General features: G+C 40.4%; 1 protein-coding gene across 6 annotated transcripts in view; it reads right to left on the minus strand.

The window, feature by feature from the left end:
* The window catches only part of LOC148329395 (focal adhesion kinase 1-like), a 36,057-nt gene that overhangs the window by 7,564 nt on the left and 13,356 nt on the right, over positions 1 to 15,137 (minus strand). For 2 of the 6 annotated variants that reach the window (XM_088305985.1, XM_088305984.1), the window contains 13 exons: positions 14,523 to 14,543; positions 13,682 to 13,779; positions 12,364 to 12,448; positions 12,186 to 12,286; positions 11,989 to 12,104; positions 11,703 to 11,803; positions 11,531 to 11,620; positions 11,215 to 11,419; positions 6,985 to 7,096; positions 3,499 to 3,576; positions 3,234 to 3,422; positions 2,130 to 2,294; positions 590 to 652 (listed from right to left, as the gene is read on the minus strand). In XM_088305985.1, coding sequence (XP_088162111.1) covers positions 590 to 652; positions 2,130 to 2,294; positions 3,234 to 3,422; positions 3,499 to 3,576; positions 6,985 to 7,096; positions 11,215 to 11,419; positions 11,531 to 11,620; positions 11,703 to 11,803; positions 11,989 to 12,104; positions 12,186 to 12,286; positions 12,364 to 12,448; positions 13,682 to 13,779; positions 14,523 to 14,543 — 1,424 coding nt within the window. Of the gene's footprint in view, positions 1 to 589; positions 653 to 2,129; positions 2,295 to 3,233; positions 3,423 to 3,498; positions 3,577 to 5,548; positions 6,350 to 6,984; positions 7,097 to 11,214; positions 11,420 to 11,530; positions 11,621 to 11,702; positions 11,804 to 11,988; positions 12,105 to 12,185; positions 12,287 to 12,363; positions 12,449 to 13,681; positions 13,780 to 14,522; positions 14,544 to 15,137 lie in introns of all 6 variants that reach the window. The other 4 variants (XM_088305987.1, XM_088305986.1, XM_088305989.1 and 1 more) reach the window with 3 other exon arrangements.

Below are 15,137 nucleotides of genomic sequence, written 5' to 3' on the forward strand. Positions count from 1 at the left end.
TACATCAGTTTTATTTTTTTCCTCATGGCTGCATCTCAGGTGTGCGTCACCTGCATCTAACGTGGTACCAGTAAGTCTGTTCTCAAAGCCGTTTGTTAGAAATTGTGGGAAAAAAATGCATATGATGATTTCCCCAGATGTCAGACTGCCGCAGTATAGCGCCAACTACTGCTCGGGAGGACTCACTTGATGACTTTGCCTTAAGTATTTGTGACTGGTATTGGCAGCCTCGATAAGTATTTGATACCTAAAAACTAAAACCTATATCGGATTGAAACTGATACGTGGTATCGGTACTCACCCAGCCCTACTATATAAAAAATATTTTTCTTGAAAATGTTGCCTTAGCATAGCTATAGGATAGGAAGTGTTTGTTTTAACATAAATAATAAAGAACAATAGTAAACCTTGCAACCAAAGACAATAACAATTCATGATGTCTTAAGTGTTGTTGTCATTATCATCCATATCCGTTGTTTCCTTGACAGCACTTGCTGTCATGCCACTATAGATAAAAAAACAACAACAACAAAAATAAAACAATAAACCACACACACCATAAGATGGAGGCCAAAAAACAACGACTTACTGGTGGCTGCAGTCCTCCATCATCTCGGTCCAGACTCCCTCGAGAACTTCTGGTTTCTGGTTTCTAAGCACATAAAAAAAGGACGATTCCAAACAAATTGGCATTCAAACAACACTGCAGTGAACAGGAAACAAACACGGGCGTGATTAAATATAATTAGTCTTCAGTTACGATTGAGAGTGTTCCACCTGAAGTTTAAAAAAAATGCAACCAACAACTTTACCACAACTTTCCACCGTCAATGCAAATTGAACAAAGAACGACCACCACATTTACACATACAATCCCACTCCTCCCGCCTACCAGCTGTCCAAGGCAGGACTTGAAGACCAGCATCGCAAAGGAATTCATAAATGCTGTCTAAGGTGATGTGTCTTGCACCGCTTCTTCTTGTCTGTATCCGTGTGTGGGCCAGCAGGTTAATGTGCTGGAGAATACGCGCAAACCTCCAGCGCACTTTTATAGGACTGTAAAGCCCGGGGAAAGGGAAATAGTTGGAAAGGAGAGGAGGGATGGAGCACGCTGCCAATGAGCGGTCACGTCGACCACTTTCTCCCCCAAAGCCCATCTTTCTCCTCCTCCTCATTCTCACCCCTCCCTGAAGGTACCGCGTTATAAAACCAAGCTGCGAACTACACACGCTTTTTTTTTTGGGTGAACTTGTGTGTCGTCACTTAGTGGTTTTGTGTTGACTGGACTGTCAGATTCTCGAAGACTATCATTAGCTTGGAATTCACACAGGCCCCACCTGCCTGCAAACACACACGCACGCAAACACGCACATGTAGAAAGTGAGATTCTGCAGGAACTCTTCCTTGCCTAATTGTTATTGTTGTATAAGTACGCTTGTTGATTAGGAGAGGGAGCACGACAACATTTTAGCATCCAGTGAAACCACGCATGCCAACAAAGGGGGCACAATAGAATTGCATTGTGCCACTTAGAAGGTAATCTTGAAAAGGAAAAGAAGCAAGTCTATAATTTTCCGCTGTCTTATACGTCTAACCGTAAGAGTCTAAAATTAAAGCAGTCCTAGGTGAACAAACGTCTTCTGTTTTCAAGCAAGTTGCTATGACGCCAACAGGAATGTAATGCCTCAAATTAGAAGCAATTCGAAGCTTTTAAAAACAGACGGGGCTAATGTCAGCAGAAAGTAACAACAGTTAACAGCAGCTCGGTAGAAAATTAGCTAAGGAATAATGAAACATTCCATTTAAGGAGATGGATGCCTTGGTGATTATTTGTTGGATGTTCAAATCCAGAGCAAATCATTCAAAAATACAATATAGCACTTCTTGTCAGATGTGAGCATTTTCTTAGTAAATATGCGGTGAATTTTTAACAAATAAGAATCTGGGAGATGAAGCAAATAAAATAAAATAAATGCAATTCACACAGTTTATCCATGCAGGTGTCAATAACACATATGAAGTTCACACTGAAATGGGACACATTATTACATGCCTTTGTAAGATTTGGTTATCATACCAATACTCTCGAAGCAATACTTGAATAAAAGGTTTAAAGAACCTGATCATACATGGCCTGTAAAGTTCTCTTCTTGTCCTCTGTGTGTTACCAGCAGCCTTTCCTCCTGCTCCAGCCACCTCTGATCCTCCTCCATCTGCTGCTGCTGTATCATCAGCTGTTCCTCCATTAACAGGCACTGCTGGCCTACACACTGCGGCATGTCTATTGCCCTGTCCTACACACAAACACGGACACACGCGCACAACAAGACGCCACAGGCACGCAAAAGACGGTGCACAACAGCAAACATGCAACACAAGGACATATGGATGAAGACAAACATGCACACAAGTACACAAAACCAATAGCAAAATGATGAGAAGCTGCAACAAAAATGTGGGCAGATGATAAAAACTAAATGGATGTGTATGGATTGATGGCGATTCTGAAGTCAATCCCTCATCAACACATGCTACTTCAAAAACCTTAAGCATATTTGGCTTTTGGTTGAAATTTCAGAACATGAACCAAAATAAATCACTGTAACTTTTAAGAGATACATTTTTGGAAACTTTTGAAAGCACGTCCAACTGTTCCGTGTTTCAGTCCTTTTTGCATTTACAGCAGGACCAAAAACTCCAAGGATGTCCACTTCCATGCATTTCTGTGACTCTTCCAGTCTCTGTCAGTATCTCAGTTGAAGCCTGCTGATGACACCCTGTGACATAAGCCAGGTCTGAAAACATCCCATTTGAAGCCTCGCAATGGCAAAGTCCATCTTGGGCTCATGATGTCAAAAATGTGAACAGCATGACTTAAATACCAATTTTAATTGATCCAGGTTTGTGGATTGCTCAATCAAAAACCTGTTGTGAATTTTGCCCTTCAGCTCCTTGATAGAGAACAGCAAAAAGTACATAAACACTGAATAGTTTGAAATACATAGTCAAAAATTTGAGAACGTCAAATTAAATATAGATTAAAGACTATTTACATATTTAGGTTCATCCCGAAATTTCACCAAAAATGCCAATTAACCCCAACTTTTTGTGAGTAGCATATTTCTCTCGGCTTTCAATGATGGTCTTGGAACATCCTAAAATTTGCATCGGGCTGGTGAGGAGTAATCCGCTGGCCAACAACACAGAAGCTAAACATTCCATTGGTCTCTTACCTCCATAGCTGAACCCCAATGTGCCATGTCCTGTCCATGCGGCTGTGGGAGGTGCTGTACATGTGAGTGTGCATGGACATGGTGGCGCGGGTGCGTGTGCGCGTGATGCGTCTCCAGCATCGTGGCCTGCGGGGGGTAAAGGGCACTGGGCACTGACGGCAGTGTGTGAGGGCCGGGGTAACCTGCCATCTGACAAAAGCAAAGAATATACTGAATGAAGCACATTGTCTGCAGAGTTTACTTGAGGATGAAGCAGTTTACATACCTGGTAGTGTCCCGGGTGCTGGGAACTGGGGTAATAGCCTTCACTGGAGCGGGGACTGGGGTAACCTGGTCTGCTAGGCTACGAAGAGAGGAAGAAATAAAGCGGATATGGGAGGTTGTGACAAGGTTCGTTGTTTTTAGACAACACGACAGTGGGTTATTCACGCAAAAAAAAAAAGAAAAAAAAGAAAGCTCCCAGTTTGTCAGGGTATTAGCTGCCAAACGAAGCAGAGAACAACCATTGGCTGAAAGTGCAGCAAGCTGTTAGTTGTGTCAACAAGCATACCAACGTGACTACTAGATAGTTGCAATTTAGAGTTAGACTCAGTGACGTGATTTTTCCAAGTCATTTCAGTCCTTGTGCTACACAAAAACTGATTTGCTAAGAACACCATCTACTGGTGAGTGACGGTAGAGGCTTGAAACCAGCACACAACATGCAGACGCTTTTTAATCCCCAACTAAATGTTTTGCATGACAACCTGCATATCTTAATGTACACATAAAACAATTAAATAACTTATGCAATCTTTTTTTGGACATATATAATTCAATGCCATGCCATTTTGGATCATTTGTATGGAAGCATTCCGTTTTTGAGAAGAAAAAGAACGTCTTTGTGAGAAACAAAGTACCCCAATTCTTTCCCCTACCCGAGCATATCTTTAAAAAGAAAAGAAAACAAAAGTGCTGAGCAGCAGAACAGAAGATTTGTGGCACATTTCATTGCCGGCACACAGACACATTGATCACCATGAAGTTGAAAGTGCTGGGCTGACGTACAGAAACAGTTCTGCTACAAACACATGTCACAAAGACTTAGAACCAGTCTGGAGTGTGGCTGTGAAACCGTTTGAATGTGATGTGCTTTCTAGCGGACAGCCAAAGTTAATATGATTTTATTCTTCAATCTTCTTTCACTGGTTACACGTCAGCAACTTGAAATTAGAGGATTAATAAAGAGTTGAATATGGGAATGTAATGTTAAATCCTTAAGTTTTGTCTTATATCCCCTTGAACGCAGATGGCTATTTTGACACATTTTGCAGACTTCTCAATGAGGTGTTGGACATATTTAATCTGTAACGTCTCACATGGTTGCCGATCTGTAAAGCTAGTGGAATAAGGCTTTGGACAGACATTCTGAGCAAGCTAAACATAGGGGGTGATAATCTGAGGACACATCAACACAAAGCTTGACACAGACAAAAACAAGCAACTGCCATGAGATGAAACACCACGAAGGTCAATCTGCAGCACGCTGGCAGGCTGAGCACAATCATGCTGACTTCAAAATGATGCTGTTCGTGGCTACAAACCCTTCAAAGTCACTTCACTGACGTATGAATAATTTGACATTGAAATGGGCTGATGTGGGTTCGTGTTAAATGGAGGACATTTTAGTACACATGTTGCAATATTCTTGTTTGGCCCACAACATGGGGACATTGTAACATTGTCCAGAATATGAAATACACTTTCAATTAAATTATCATTCATAAAGTCATACACATTAAAATGTATTGATACACCATGCGCAAAAGCATTAGAAATTATTTTTTGCATTAAGAACAAAAGCTCTGCAGTTTGCATTTAAACAATTTTCAGACTAAGCTAGGGAACGTATGATTTAAGAGGATTAAGTATTTTTCAAACATGTAAAAGTGAGAATTAATTTAGTATTGAGGTGTGTTCCACTTTGGAAGCTAGATTATTGAATAGTGTTAGTAATGAGTTGAAATTATATAGCTCCCTCCCATAAAAAAAAAAAACAAAACAAAAAAAAAACCTCATTATCTTTTCCTCATTATAACACCGTGGTTTTGAGGAGTAGTTCAGAGGCAAAAATTCACAGCAATTCACAGCATATGCAAAGGTTTAGAGATGGATTTGGCACTATATGTGACGAAAGACTTCAAGTTTTCCGCTTGTCGTAAAAGAGTTTGATTGACCTGATTTAAAGGGAATGTTGCAACATTTTAGAATGCATTTCCACAAGCAAGTAAGTAGTAGTTGTTAAATGCACGTCACTACAAAACTGCATAACCTGCCTTTAATGGTCTGTGAGCAGGTAGCGTGCAGGCGGTGAGACAAGAAGATGTGTGGGCAGGGGAACGACGGCCTGGCCTTTGGTTGGGTGGATGAGGAGTGTTGGTGAACAGAGTACAAATAGAGGGCACTGGGATTAGCTTGCCAGAGTGTGGAAGAGCAAACTGGGGTGGCAAGCGCCTGCCACATTGGGACTGGAGGTTAGAGGTAGGTTGGGGGTGGACTGTAAAATTAGTTGAGCAGCTGGGCAACCGAGCACTGTTACATTTGGAATTTGTCTCGAGACTGGCATTCTGAAGGTTGAAGGCCAAAGCATCTGACAAGATGGAACTCTGACACTTACGATTGGGAAGCGAAGGGAGTTGTGTTAAGTGTCTTACAAGGGAATGGGAGCTGTTGGCTTTTGACTGGGATGAACACGGCAGGTGGTCGTCAGAAGGGGGATTTGTTTTGTGAGTGCAGCTGCCATTGGGCAGGCTCTCTGAATTTTTAGGTCGAGGACACAAGTCAGCATGAGACCGCAGGCGGACGCTGCACCCTAGGTGTGTGTGGCGCTGGGAGAAACGGCAACTGTGATGGGTTTGGTGGTGAAAAAAAAGTGACTCAGAAGGGAAAGCAGAAAATATGAGCGATGAAACGGGAGGTTGTACGGGAGAGAGGTAGCAGGTAGATGAAAGAGGAGGGTTTCCGAGGCAGAGGGAAAGCTGTGAGGCAAAGTGCTGGTTTTGATGGCAATGGTGAGAAGAGGAAGCAGACAGACAATCCAGACTCAAGGTGGGCTGCAGGGGTGGACGACAACTGGGCTGGAAACACAATAGAAAGAAAAAAGGTAGAGGAGGCACAAACGCATAGAAAATACCAAAGGTTTGTGAGAAGAACACACACATGAGGAAGCTGTAACCAAAATCAATTCCAAAATTGCACACCATTGGATAAGTTAACGTAAAGAACCTTAATGGACACCAGTGTAGCATTCACATATGCATTAGTGAAGCCTTACAAACAAACATATCAATGTCATGAACATGTTGATATGTTCTCACGGCATACTGTATGGCTTTGTATTTCAAACTATAAGGAGGAGTTAACAGATGTTAACAGCAGGGGAACAGCGGCTGTGGAAGGCGGGGTTAGGCTTTCTGACTCATGAAATGCAAGTGGTAAGGTCACATTTTCCAGTTAGAGTACTGAAGGAAATTGTGGTGTAAAGAAAGTGGTTTGCTCGGAATGTCATCAGATGTACTTTGAGTTGTGGATTGGGTGAAGGATCAGCTGTATAGTCAGCAGCATAATTAACTCCAGGAAAGTCAACCAGGCAAAAGATAATGAATTAATTGTGATTCAAAGGAAATATTCAGTTTTGCTGAGTGTGTCTTCAATCAGTCATGTGAAATCAATCTGGTAGACTCAAATAAAGAAAAGTGAGGAGTTGTCTTACCTTTGGTGGTGCTTCATCAGACCCTCCCGAGTCCCAAGATACAGTGACCTGCCTCCTCATCTCCATCCTGTTCCTCTCTTTCTGTTGGGCCTTCTCCTCTTCGAGTATAGTACTGTCAAAAGGGTGGAAAGACAACATAAGATAGGAGAAGAGTTTCTGTTGCATGGAAACTGTTGTACTCAGAAAGCTGAATGGAAAAAAAATTAAGAAGAAAAATCTCCTTTTTCTTAAGAGTATTATTGCAAGCCAGTATTGTATTCTTGAGGAAACCCGTACTTTAGAGTTCAATATATCAGGTTCAGTTCTCCACAATTATTTTTTTGTGTTGAAAAGTTCCAAGCGTAATGACAAGAATAATACCACCTACGGCTGGGTATGGATGCAAATTTCCAAAATTGATTTGATTTGATACACAGGGGCCTTATTAAATTAGATTTTCGATTCACTTTGATTTTTGATTCAGTCAAATATTTCACGCAGTACCAATTTTTCTCTCATATGGAAGACGTTCTCAGGAGAACCATGGCTCCAATTATAGACAAACGCCTTGCTGTAACTTGCAATAACAACATTTGTCATACATTTTAAAAGAGATTTATTAGTGGGCTGACTGCCTTAATAAACGAGTACCTTAAAATGGAAGCATAAAGTCAAAACAATCATCTTCAGATATGTTAAGATTTTCAAATCTTACCGTATAACCGCAAAATGCAAAAAGACAATTTCCTCGCTACAACAGCTCTTACTGACTTTTAGGGGAAATCAAATCAAATCAGAACGATTCCCAGAGGAGATGAAGAGGTGATGGTTTGAACAGTTTGACGATCTGGCTCACGCTCCACACTCATGCCCTCAACAAGAGTAGTAAATGCTATTTTGAGAAACATCACCCCCCTTCCGTTGTGTCCCACCATGTGTGTTTGCGCGTGTCCCTGCACCTGTCGAAGTTCATCTCTTGGCAAGCCTTTGCCCTTTATTCCCATTACAATGTACATTTGTAAGTACCAGTGGCTCACAAAGTATATCCAGAATGAAAAATGCATTGTAAAAACAACAAAATATGTATTTCAAAATGGATTTTGTGCCACAATTGCGAGCAAGACTAAAAACCAGACATTATGGTATGATGGTTTTTGGGCTCAGTCTAGGTTTTAGCGTGAGCAATCTTGGTAATTAATTATCTGCATTTTAGCATAGTTACAATAAATCAAAGTGTCTCACATAAACCGGCCTCACACAAGCAAATTAAATCAATGAAGAGGAGCAATGACGATAACGACGCCTCCTAGCAACATAAAAGCCCCTTCCCACCAACACCACACCACCATCTGGAACAACAAGGCCTGTTTATTTACACAGAAGAAAGAAAGCTGAGTCTTCAGGTTTGTCGGAAACCACCAGCTTTGTTTTAATGCTGCTCTCACCTGAGAGTGCTCCAAGTTAAACTGGATTCTTGGCAACCAACAGGCTGCGGTAATTAAGAATACTGTACCTATATACCTCTCGTATTCTAAAAGAGCACTGAGGCTAAAATCTATTCATGAATGGAATGCCCCCAAGTTGCCAGTTTGGCAGGTTGAAGGGTAAAAGATCCCATAGATGCTGAACTGTGGTCCACAGACAACAGGCGCTTTTGACGCGTTCTGAGTCAATTCTTCTAGATGAATTGGGCCACCTTGCGACCACATCGCACTCACAAGGGGCGATTCAAGGGCCAGATTAAAATCCACCTCCAGGCACGCTTAATTAAACCCTTTTTTAAAAATTTGTCACCGCCCGCCCAACCCCACACCAAAAATGGGCGTCCGGCTGAGCCAGAGAGCAGGACCGTTCCGCCCTGGGGACAGACTGCTTAGCTCCGGTACCCGATTTCACTTTTGGATTCAATTTAAATAACATGAAGAATCATAAATTTCAGATTTTATCACGCTTTAGTTTGAGTGGCTTCTCTTGTTACATATAGTCACAGGATGTTAAAGAGGAGGAAAGTACATTCCTACTGAACACGTTAGACATTTATTCAACTTATGCAAAGAATTTTTTTTTCCCGAAATGTTGAACCACAGTTTTTGTCAGTGCTTAAGCAATGGCCACACATCTCCAACTTGGCAAACTGTAGCAAAATTCAAAAATGTGCAAAGTAGGGAAAACTAGCCGTCTTGGTTTAATACATGCAGCATAATGAATTCACTAAATACAGCAGCTCAGATGAAGCAAATTGGGAAAACATGTTCTCACTGTATTTAAAGTTGTCACAACATTTGTTAGTTTTTGAAAAGAAGGACATAAAGACGGCAAGACTTTACCTCAAGAGCAGGACGATATAATTGCAGCAGTGTATCCACTCAACATTTACAACCAATAAAATCCACTAATGAGGTGCACTTGGGGACCAAGCTGAACAACTGCAACAATTCCAGCATCACTAACAAGACAAAAACTCACTTCTTCTGTCAGGTTGACGGAAATATGCTGTAATGCATCAGAAAAAAAAAATCACATTGCTCACAGCACAAGAAAAAGAAGACTGACTACTGCAGAAGAGCGCTACCAAAAACTCGCTTACTCCTTCCTTTCTTGCACTCATCTCTCTCACCATTCTGTCTTTCTCTGTTTTCGTTGGCAAGCTGCAACCCCTGGCAGCTGCCCACTGTGTAAACACACACACACACACACACACACACACCCCCGCACACGTTGGTCCTCTGTCTAGTAAAACTGTAAGGGAAGCTGAGAGCTGCATATTTGGCAGGCGAGACCTATAATTGATAATATGATATAAATGTTTTCCAGACCAAGAGAGAAGCAAAGCCTCCTAGACCCTTAAAACCATAACTTTTTCTAGCCAATGACTTGCGAGAATTAAGATAAGATAAGATAAGATGTCCTTTATTAGTCCCACAATGGGGAAATTTGAGGTGTTACAGCAGCAAAGATATAGATCACACAGACTAATGATCCCCCTCAACAACAACAACTGCATTACATTAAAGGACTCAACTTTTTTGTCATCTTTGCATTGATTTAAATTCAGAGCATTAGCGCTGGCCTTCAAATACATGGCCCATTTGTTCAAGATTAATGGGACTTCCTTAAAGTTGGATTGGATTGCAATGTAGCCGGATTGAAATGCACGTATGAACGCAAACAATCAAGACGGTGACATTAAGATGATGCCTCTACATTGCGGAAGAAATGGGTGGAGTAGAGTAAGAAAAACGGACAAATAAAACAGGAGGTATCATGTTGGAATTTAAGGTGTGAGTCATGCTGGTTTGGCGAAAACGCATAAAAACCACAGCAGTTCAAAATGCACGCTTATTTCCCTTTTTTAGTTCATGTGTGCATAAAGGAATCATTAAGAGTGACACTGTGCTGCTTTTTTAAGTAAAGTACATTTGCAAAACCTAACATTAAGGATGACCAAGACGGAAGGAAGCATTTTGATCTGTCTTACAGCATCGTCTGTCATCATGAGCATCACATGTAGGAATGTAAACATGACAGTAATTTCATATTGAAGAATGACATACTTTCATGTAAATATACATGAATTCATCAATTACCTTGACGTCATTACTTGACTATACAGAACCACAGTGACACCTGCTGTCTAAAATATGGAAGAAAACTTGACTGTCGTATTGGTAAAATTGCCTTTAAAATAAACTGAGTACACAGTCAAGTTTAAAAGATTTTTGTTGTGGCTTTTGGCTTGTCCAATATATGTTTGGCATAGTTTTTACACCGGATGCTCTTCCTAAGGCAACACATTCATTTATTTATTTATGTTTTTGAATCCATACTTGCGACCGCCAATGGCTGAGTATTGGGGCACTGACTAAGAATCGAACTAGAACCGTCTACACGAAAGACGGCAGCATGTACTTCATCACTACATCACCAGTGCATCCAAAGAAAATGTGACGTTGGTATCTTCCCCAAAATTGTCACGTTTACTATGCCATCTTCACTAGTAGTAAGGAAGCAAATAATTTGAGCCAGAATGGGTTATGTGAGGAATTAATATGGCCATACTTTACTATGTTAGAGATTTACTGCATGAATATGAATCAGCAATTAATTATTTTAGATCAAAATGGTTGGAAATTGAACAGGGCAGTTTTTTTTTAATCTCTCAATTTGATAAAGGTCATGCATACATCAGAGTGTTTAAAACAATTTAAAACATTCAAATTTGCACACATTCAAGACATGTGATATAATTACCTGAGCTGAGTTTTCAATTCATTGAAGCGCGGCCTCTTGCTAGGATCGTACGACCAACACTTTGTCATCAAGCTGTAGAGGGTAGGGGGGCACTGAGGGGGCATGGCCAGGCGTTCGCCATTCTCTATCCTCCCAATGACGTCGTTGTTTTTTACACCTTGGAAAGGCTTAATGCCATACATCAGAATTTCCCACATACAGACTCCTAGACAAAGCGCAAATAAATATTAGCATGAGTAAATGGTGCACAGAATCAGCTCCTAATGACATTTAAATCATAAAGTACAAAAGAGTTATTATATAAAGCAAAGCGTACCAAACATCCAGACATCACTGGCTGTGGTGAATCTTCTAAAATTGATGGACTCAGGAGCCATCCATTTGATGGGCAGCTTACCCTTCGATGCTTGAAGATAGGAAAGGGCAAAAGTGAGTCACTTTCCAGTTCGCTCTTTCTAATAAAGAATACATGGAGGTGGCATTCTTACCTTTGTAGTAAGAACTGTCCTCCATGTACCTTGACAGACCAAAGTCACCGAGCTTCACACAGTCGACGGTTGATACCAAGACGTTCCGCGCTGCTATATCTCTGAAGCAGAAAAAAACTCTGAATGTAACAATCCGAATCCAAATTGCATCCAAATTTGGATTTCTCAGCCATGGTGGGTGTGTGCCCATTACTGATTACAACTCAAACCAATGATGAAGTCATGAATGTCTAAATGAATTAAAACAAAAACAAAAACAAAAATCACTGCAGATAAGGCAACACACCTGTGTACGAAGCGCTTGCTCTCGAGGTAGGCCAATGCCATGCTGAGCTGGTAAGAGTACAGGATGAGAGTGGCCAGGTCTAGACTGTACTTCCTCACTTGAAGAAAAGAACGTAACTACAGAAGGCATAAAAGAAAAAAAAAACATGTTAGAATACTGTCTAACACCAGAAGTAATTTAATAAATAGTTATCTTACTTCTCCAAGTGTGCAAAGCTCCATGATGATCCAGACTGGATTCTCTGTGATGACGCCCATCAGCTTCACAATGTGAGGATGGTCAAACTGACGCATGGTTACTAGATGACGTGACAAGATGGCGTCTCAAGAATACACTCCAAACATCCAATTATGAACACCTCGCTTAAAAACTTACGTGCTTCTTGCAGAAATTTCTCCCTGACGCTGTCCGATGTTGAATTCTTACACGTCTTCACGGCCACAGACAATGCCGGGTTCTCCTGCAAGATACGGAGGGACACACCAAAATTTGAACAATCGTATTAAATACTAGTGTAGGCAACTCAACAGGCCCAAGATTAAAGTACTGTCATATTTTATTTTTAAGGGTGTTAAAAGCAGTGGTTCTCGATTGTTCTAAGGCTGCGACCAACATTTTCCTATTGGCGGTAAAATGTTTATTACCACTGATTCTTAAGAACAATAAAAAATATATATTGTTAAAAAAACAGGCTTGAAAAACATGTATATTTTGAAACATAATTGCACTGGCATAATCAAAGTACCTTTCAGAGTGTTTATTGAGAAATTTTCTGATACCCGTCTGTGAGACTGCGACCCATCCATAATGAGCCGACGACACACTTTTTGCATCCAGTTAAGAATCTCTGGTTTAAAGGCCTTTTCAAATTAATTAATACTAAACCTTTCAAATAAAAATGTCACATCATCTTGTGCTTCTTTTCCTTTCGGCTCGTCCTGTTGTTGGTCGTCACATCAATTCATCCTTCATTAAAATGCGTTTTCCACATTCTCCTCTGCCCTTCTCTTTGGTCTCCTTTTCACTTTCTTTCCCAGCAGCTCCATCCTCATCATCCTTCTAAGGATATACTCACTATCTCTTCTCGGGATATGTCCAAAGCAAGTTTATTGTCTCTAACATTTTCCCCAAAATATCCAACCGAGACTCTCCCTCTAATTAGCTCATTTCCAATTCTATCCATCCTGGTCACTCCCAAAGAAAACCTCAACATCTTAATTTCTAATTAATGATAATTGCATTTAATCCGAAGCATTTTTTGCAACAAATGAGAAGAGGATCCAAGATCAGAGAGGGTAATGTTAATTACAATGGTTTAGGGATTTGGATTATATTCTCAAATTAAGCCATTTAACTGCAGCCACAGGACCATCCACAGAGGAGTGTATTTAAATAAAAAGATTTGGATTTAAGCTTCTTAAAGCCACCATGTGCAGTAAGCCTTTTGAACACGGTATCACACAAAAAATGATGTCCTTTTGTTCTCTTCTATATGTCTGCACATGCACTGAGCACAGAGATTAGCAATTAGAGGCAAGATACATCTTGTCTGATCGGCTTTTATGACTTCCAGTGGCAATGCCCATCATGTAGATTGGCGCACGCTCAGACAATAAATAGTGCACAAGATTGATAATAAAACTTTACAAGTGAAAGTCAATCTTCTCATATGCGTTCCTCTATGTGTACTTACCGGGCTGATGTAGACTCCTTGGTGGACGTCCCCGAACTGACCCTCACCTATGCAGCGGCCCAGTTCAATGTGATCCCGCTGAATTTCATAGTCCTGTGCTGGATAGACAATATACACATGAACACAAGCACACACGGTGAAGATAATTAGAACCAAACATACATAGCAATAACCACACACACTTACTAAGCTTGTCAGAGCACAGCGCACAGACTTGTCATTTACATGGGATTATGTGCACACACTTTCCACACCAACTATTGGTTGCATGGTGCAGAGAGTTTTTACCCTGCAGCATTGAGTATGTCATTCTCCGGTAAAAGGTTTAACTGTGGATTCATTTATCAAAGAATGAATTTTGTCCATCTACTCTGGCAAGCTTGGCAGCAGTCTGCATGCAACAACAACATCAGCAATTCGAGTCGAGCATGCCGGATAGCAAAGCTTACATTTTTAAGAGTACGGTATCATACACAAATTTGTACTTTATGGTTTACTTAGCGAAAAAGTCAAGATGAAGGCATATGTGAGCATCGGTAATATATGCCTGATCATAAGGATTTAATTTTATTTCTTCATCGCAAACGTTTTATCCCAACAAAAGCGTAAAAAAAAGTTTATTCCTTCCTTTTTCTAATATTCATGTCAGACAAGAGGGACCCTCGAAGTGGAAAAACAAATGAATGAACACAAAAGAGGAGGGTTGGGGTTGCACAATAAAACAGCACATTCAGATGTTCATTTACTGTTGCAGGCAGACATCAAACGAGGATCACAACCACCACCAAATCAAAGTACCACCACGATATAACTTAGTCATATGATATGTTCAAATCATTACCTTGATCTAGTCCATAGTATTCTGGGAAAATTGGTTATTGATAGGAGACAAAATAACTAACTGTGAGTACAATGACAACCAATTTTGGAATATTTCAGTGATTGTTGTTGTGACAAGTTAAGAAAAAAAAATTGCTGCAAGGACCTACAAAATGTATATTTGTCGTAGAAATATCTTGTGACACAATACAAAAATATAAAACCCGCCTATAAATATACGGGCAATATGAGCTTTAAGTGTTGCCCTTTCTAGGCAAGATTACTATATCTGACAACAGCACTTTTTTTATTCAGTGAGACTATTGTACTGTGTTCTGAATCTTTTTCATTACTCCAAATTCATTTGAAGATAAGGACAAGGAATTTTGACTTAGAGAGCATGTAGAAAAGCGGAAACAAATAGATATTTAAGTGACTGCAATACGATCCTTTACATTCTTTAATTTAATAATAATTATAACAAATAATCACGAATCTCAAAATAATAGGTGAGCATATATTCACACATCATATTGTGCGTTACAAATTATGTGGCGCATGTAAGGTTTTATAAGGGATGTTTGATTGTAAAGCGATGCCATACATGCTCAGCCCCAGGAGGCACCAGGGAGCTCTG

Source organism: Idiotropiscis lumnitzeri, chromosome 10 (genome assembly GCF_059441095.1).
Source record: "Idiotropiscis lumnitzeri isolate Australia: NSW breed Sydney's pygmy pipehorse chromosome 10, RoL_Ilum_1.0, whole genome shotgun sequence".
NCBI classification, from domain to species: Eukaryota; Metazoa; Chordata; class Actinopteri; order Syngnathiformes; family Syngnathidae; genus Idiotropiscis; species Idiotropiscis lumnitzeri.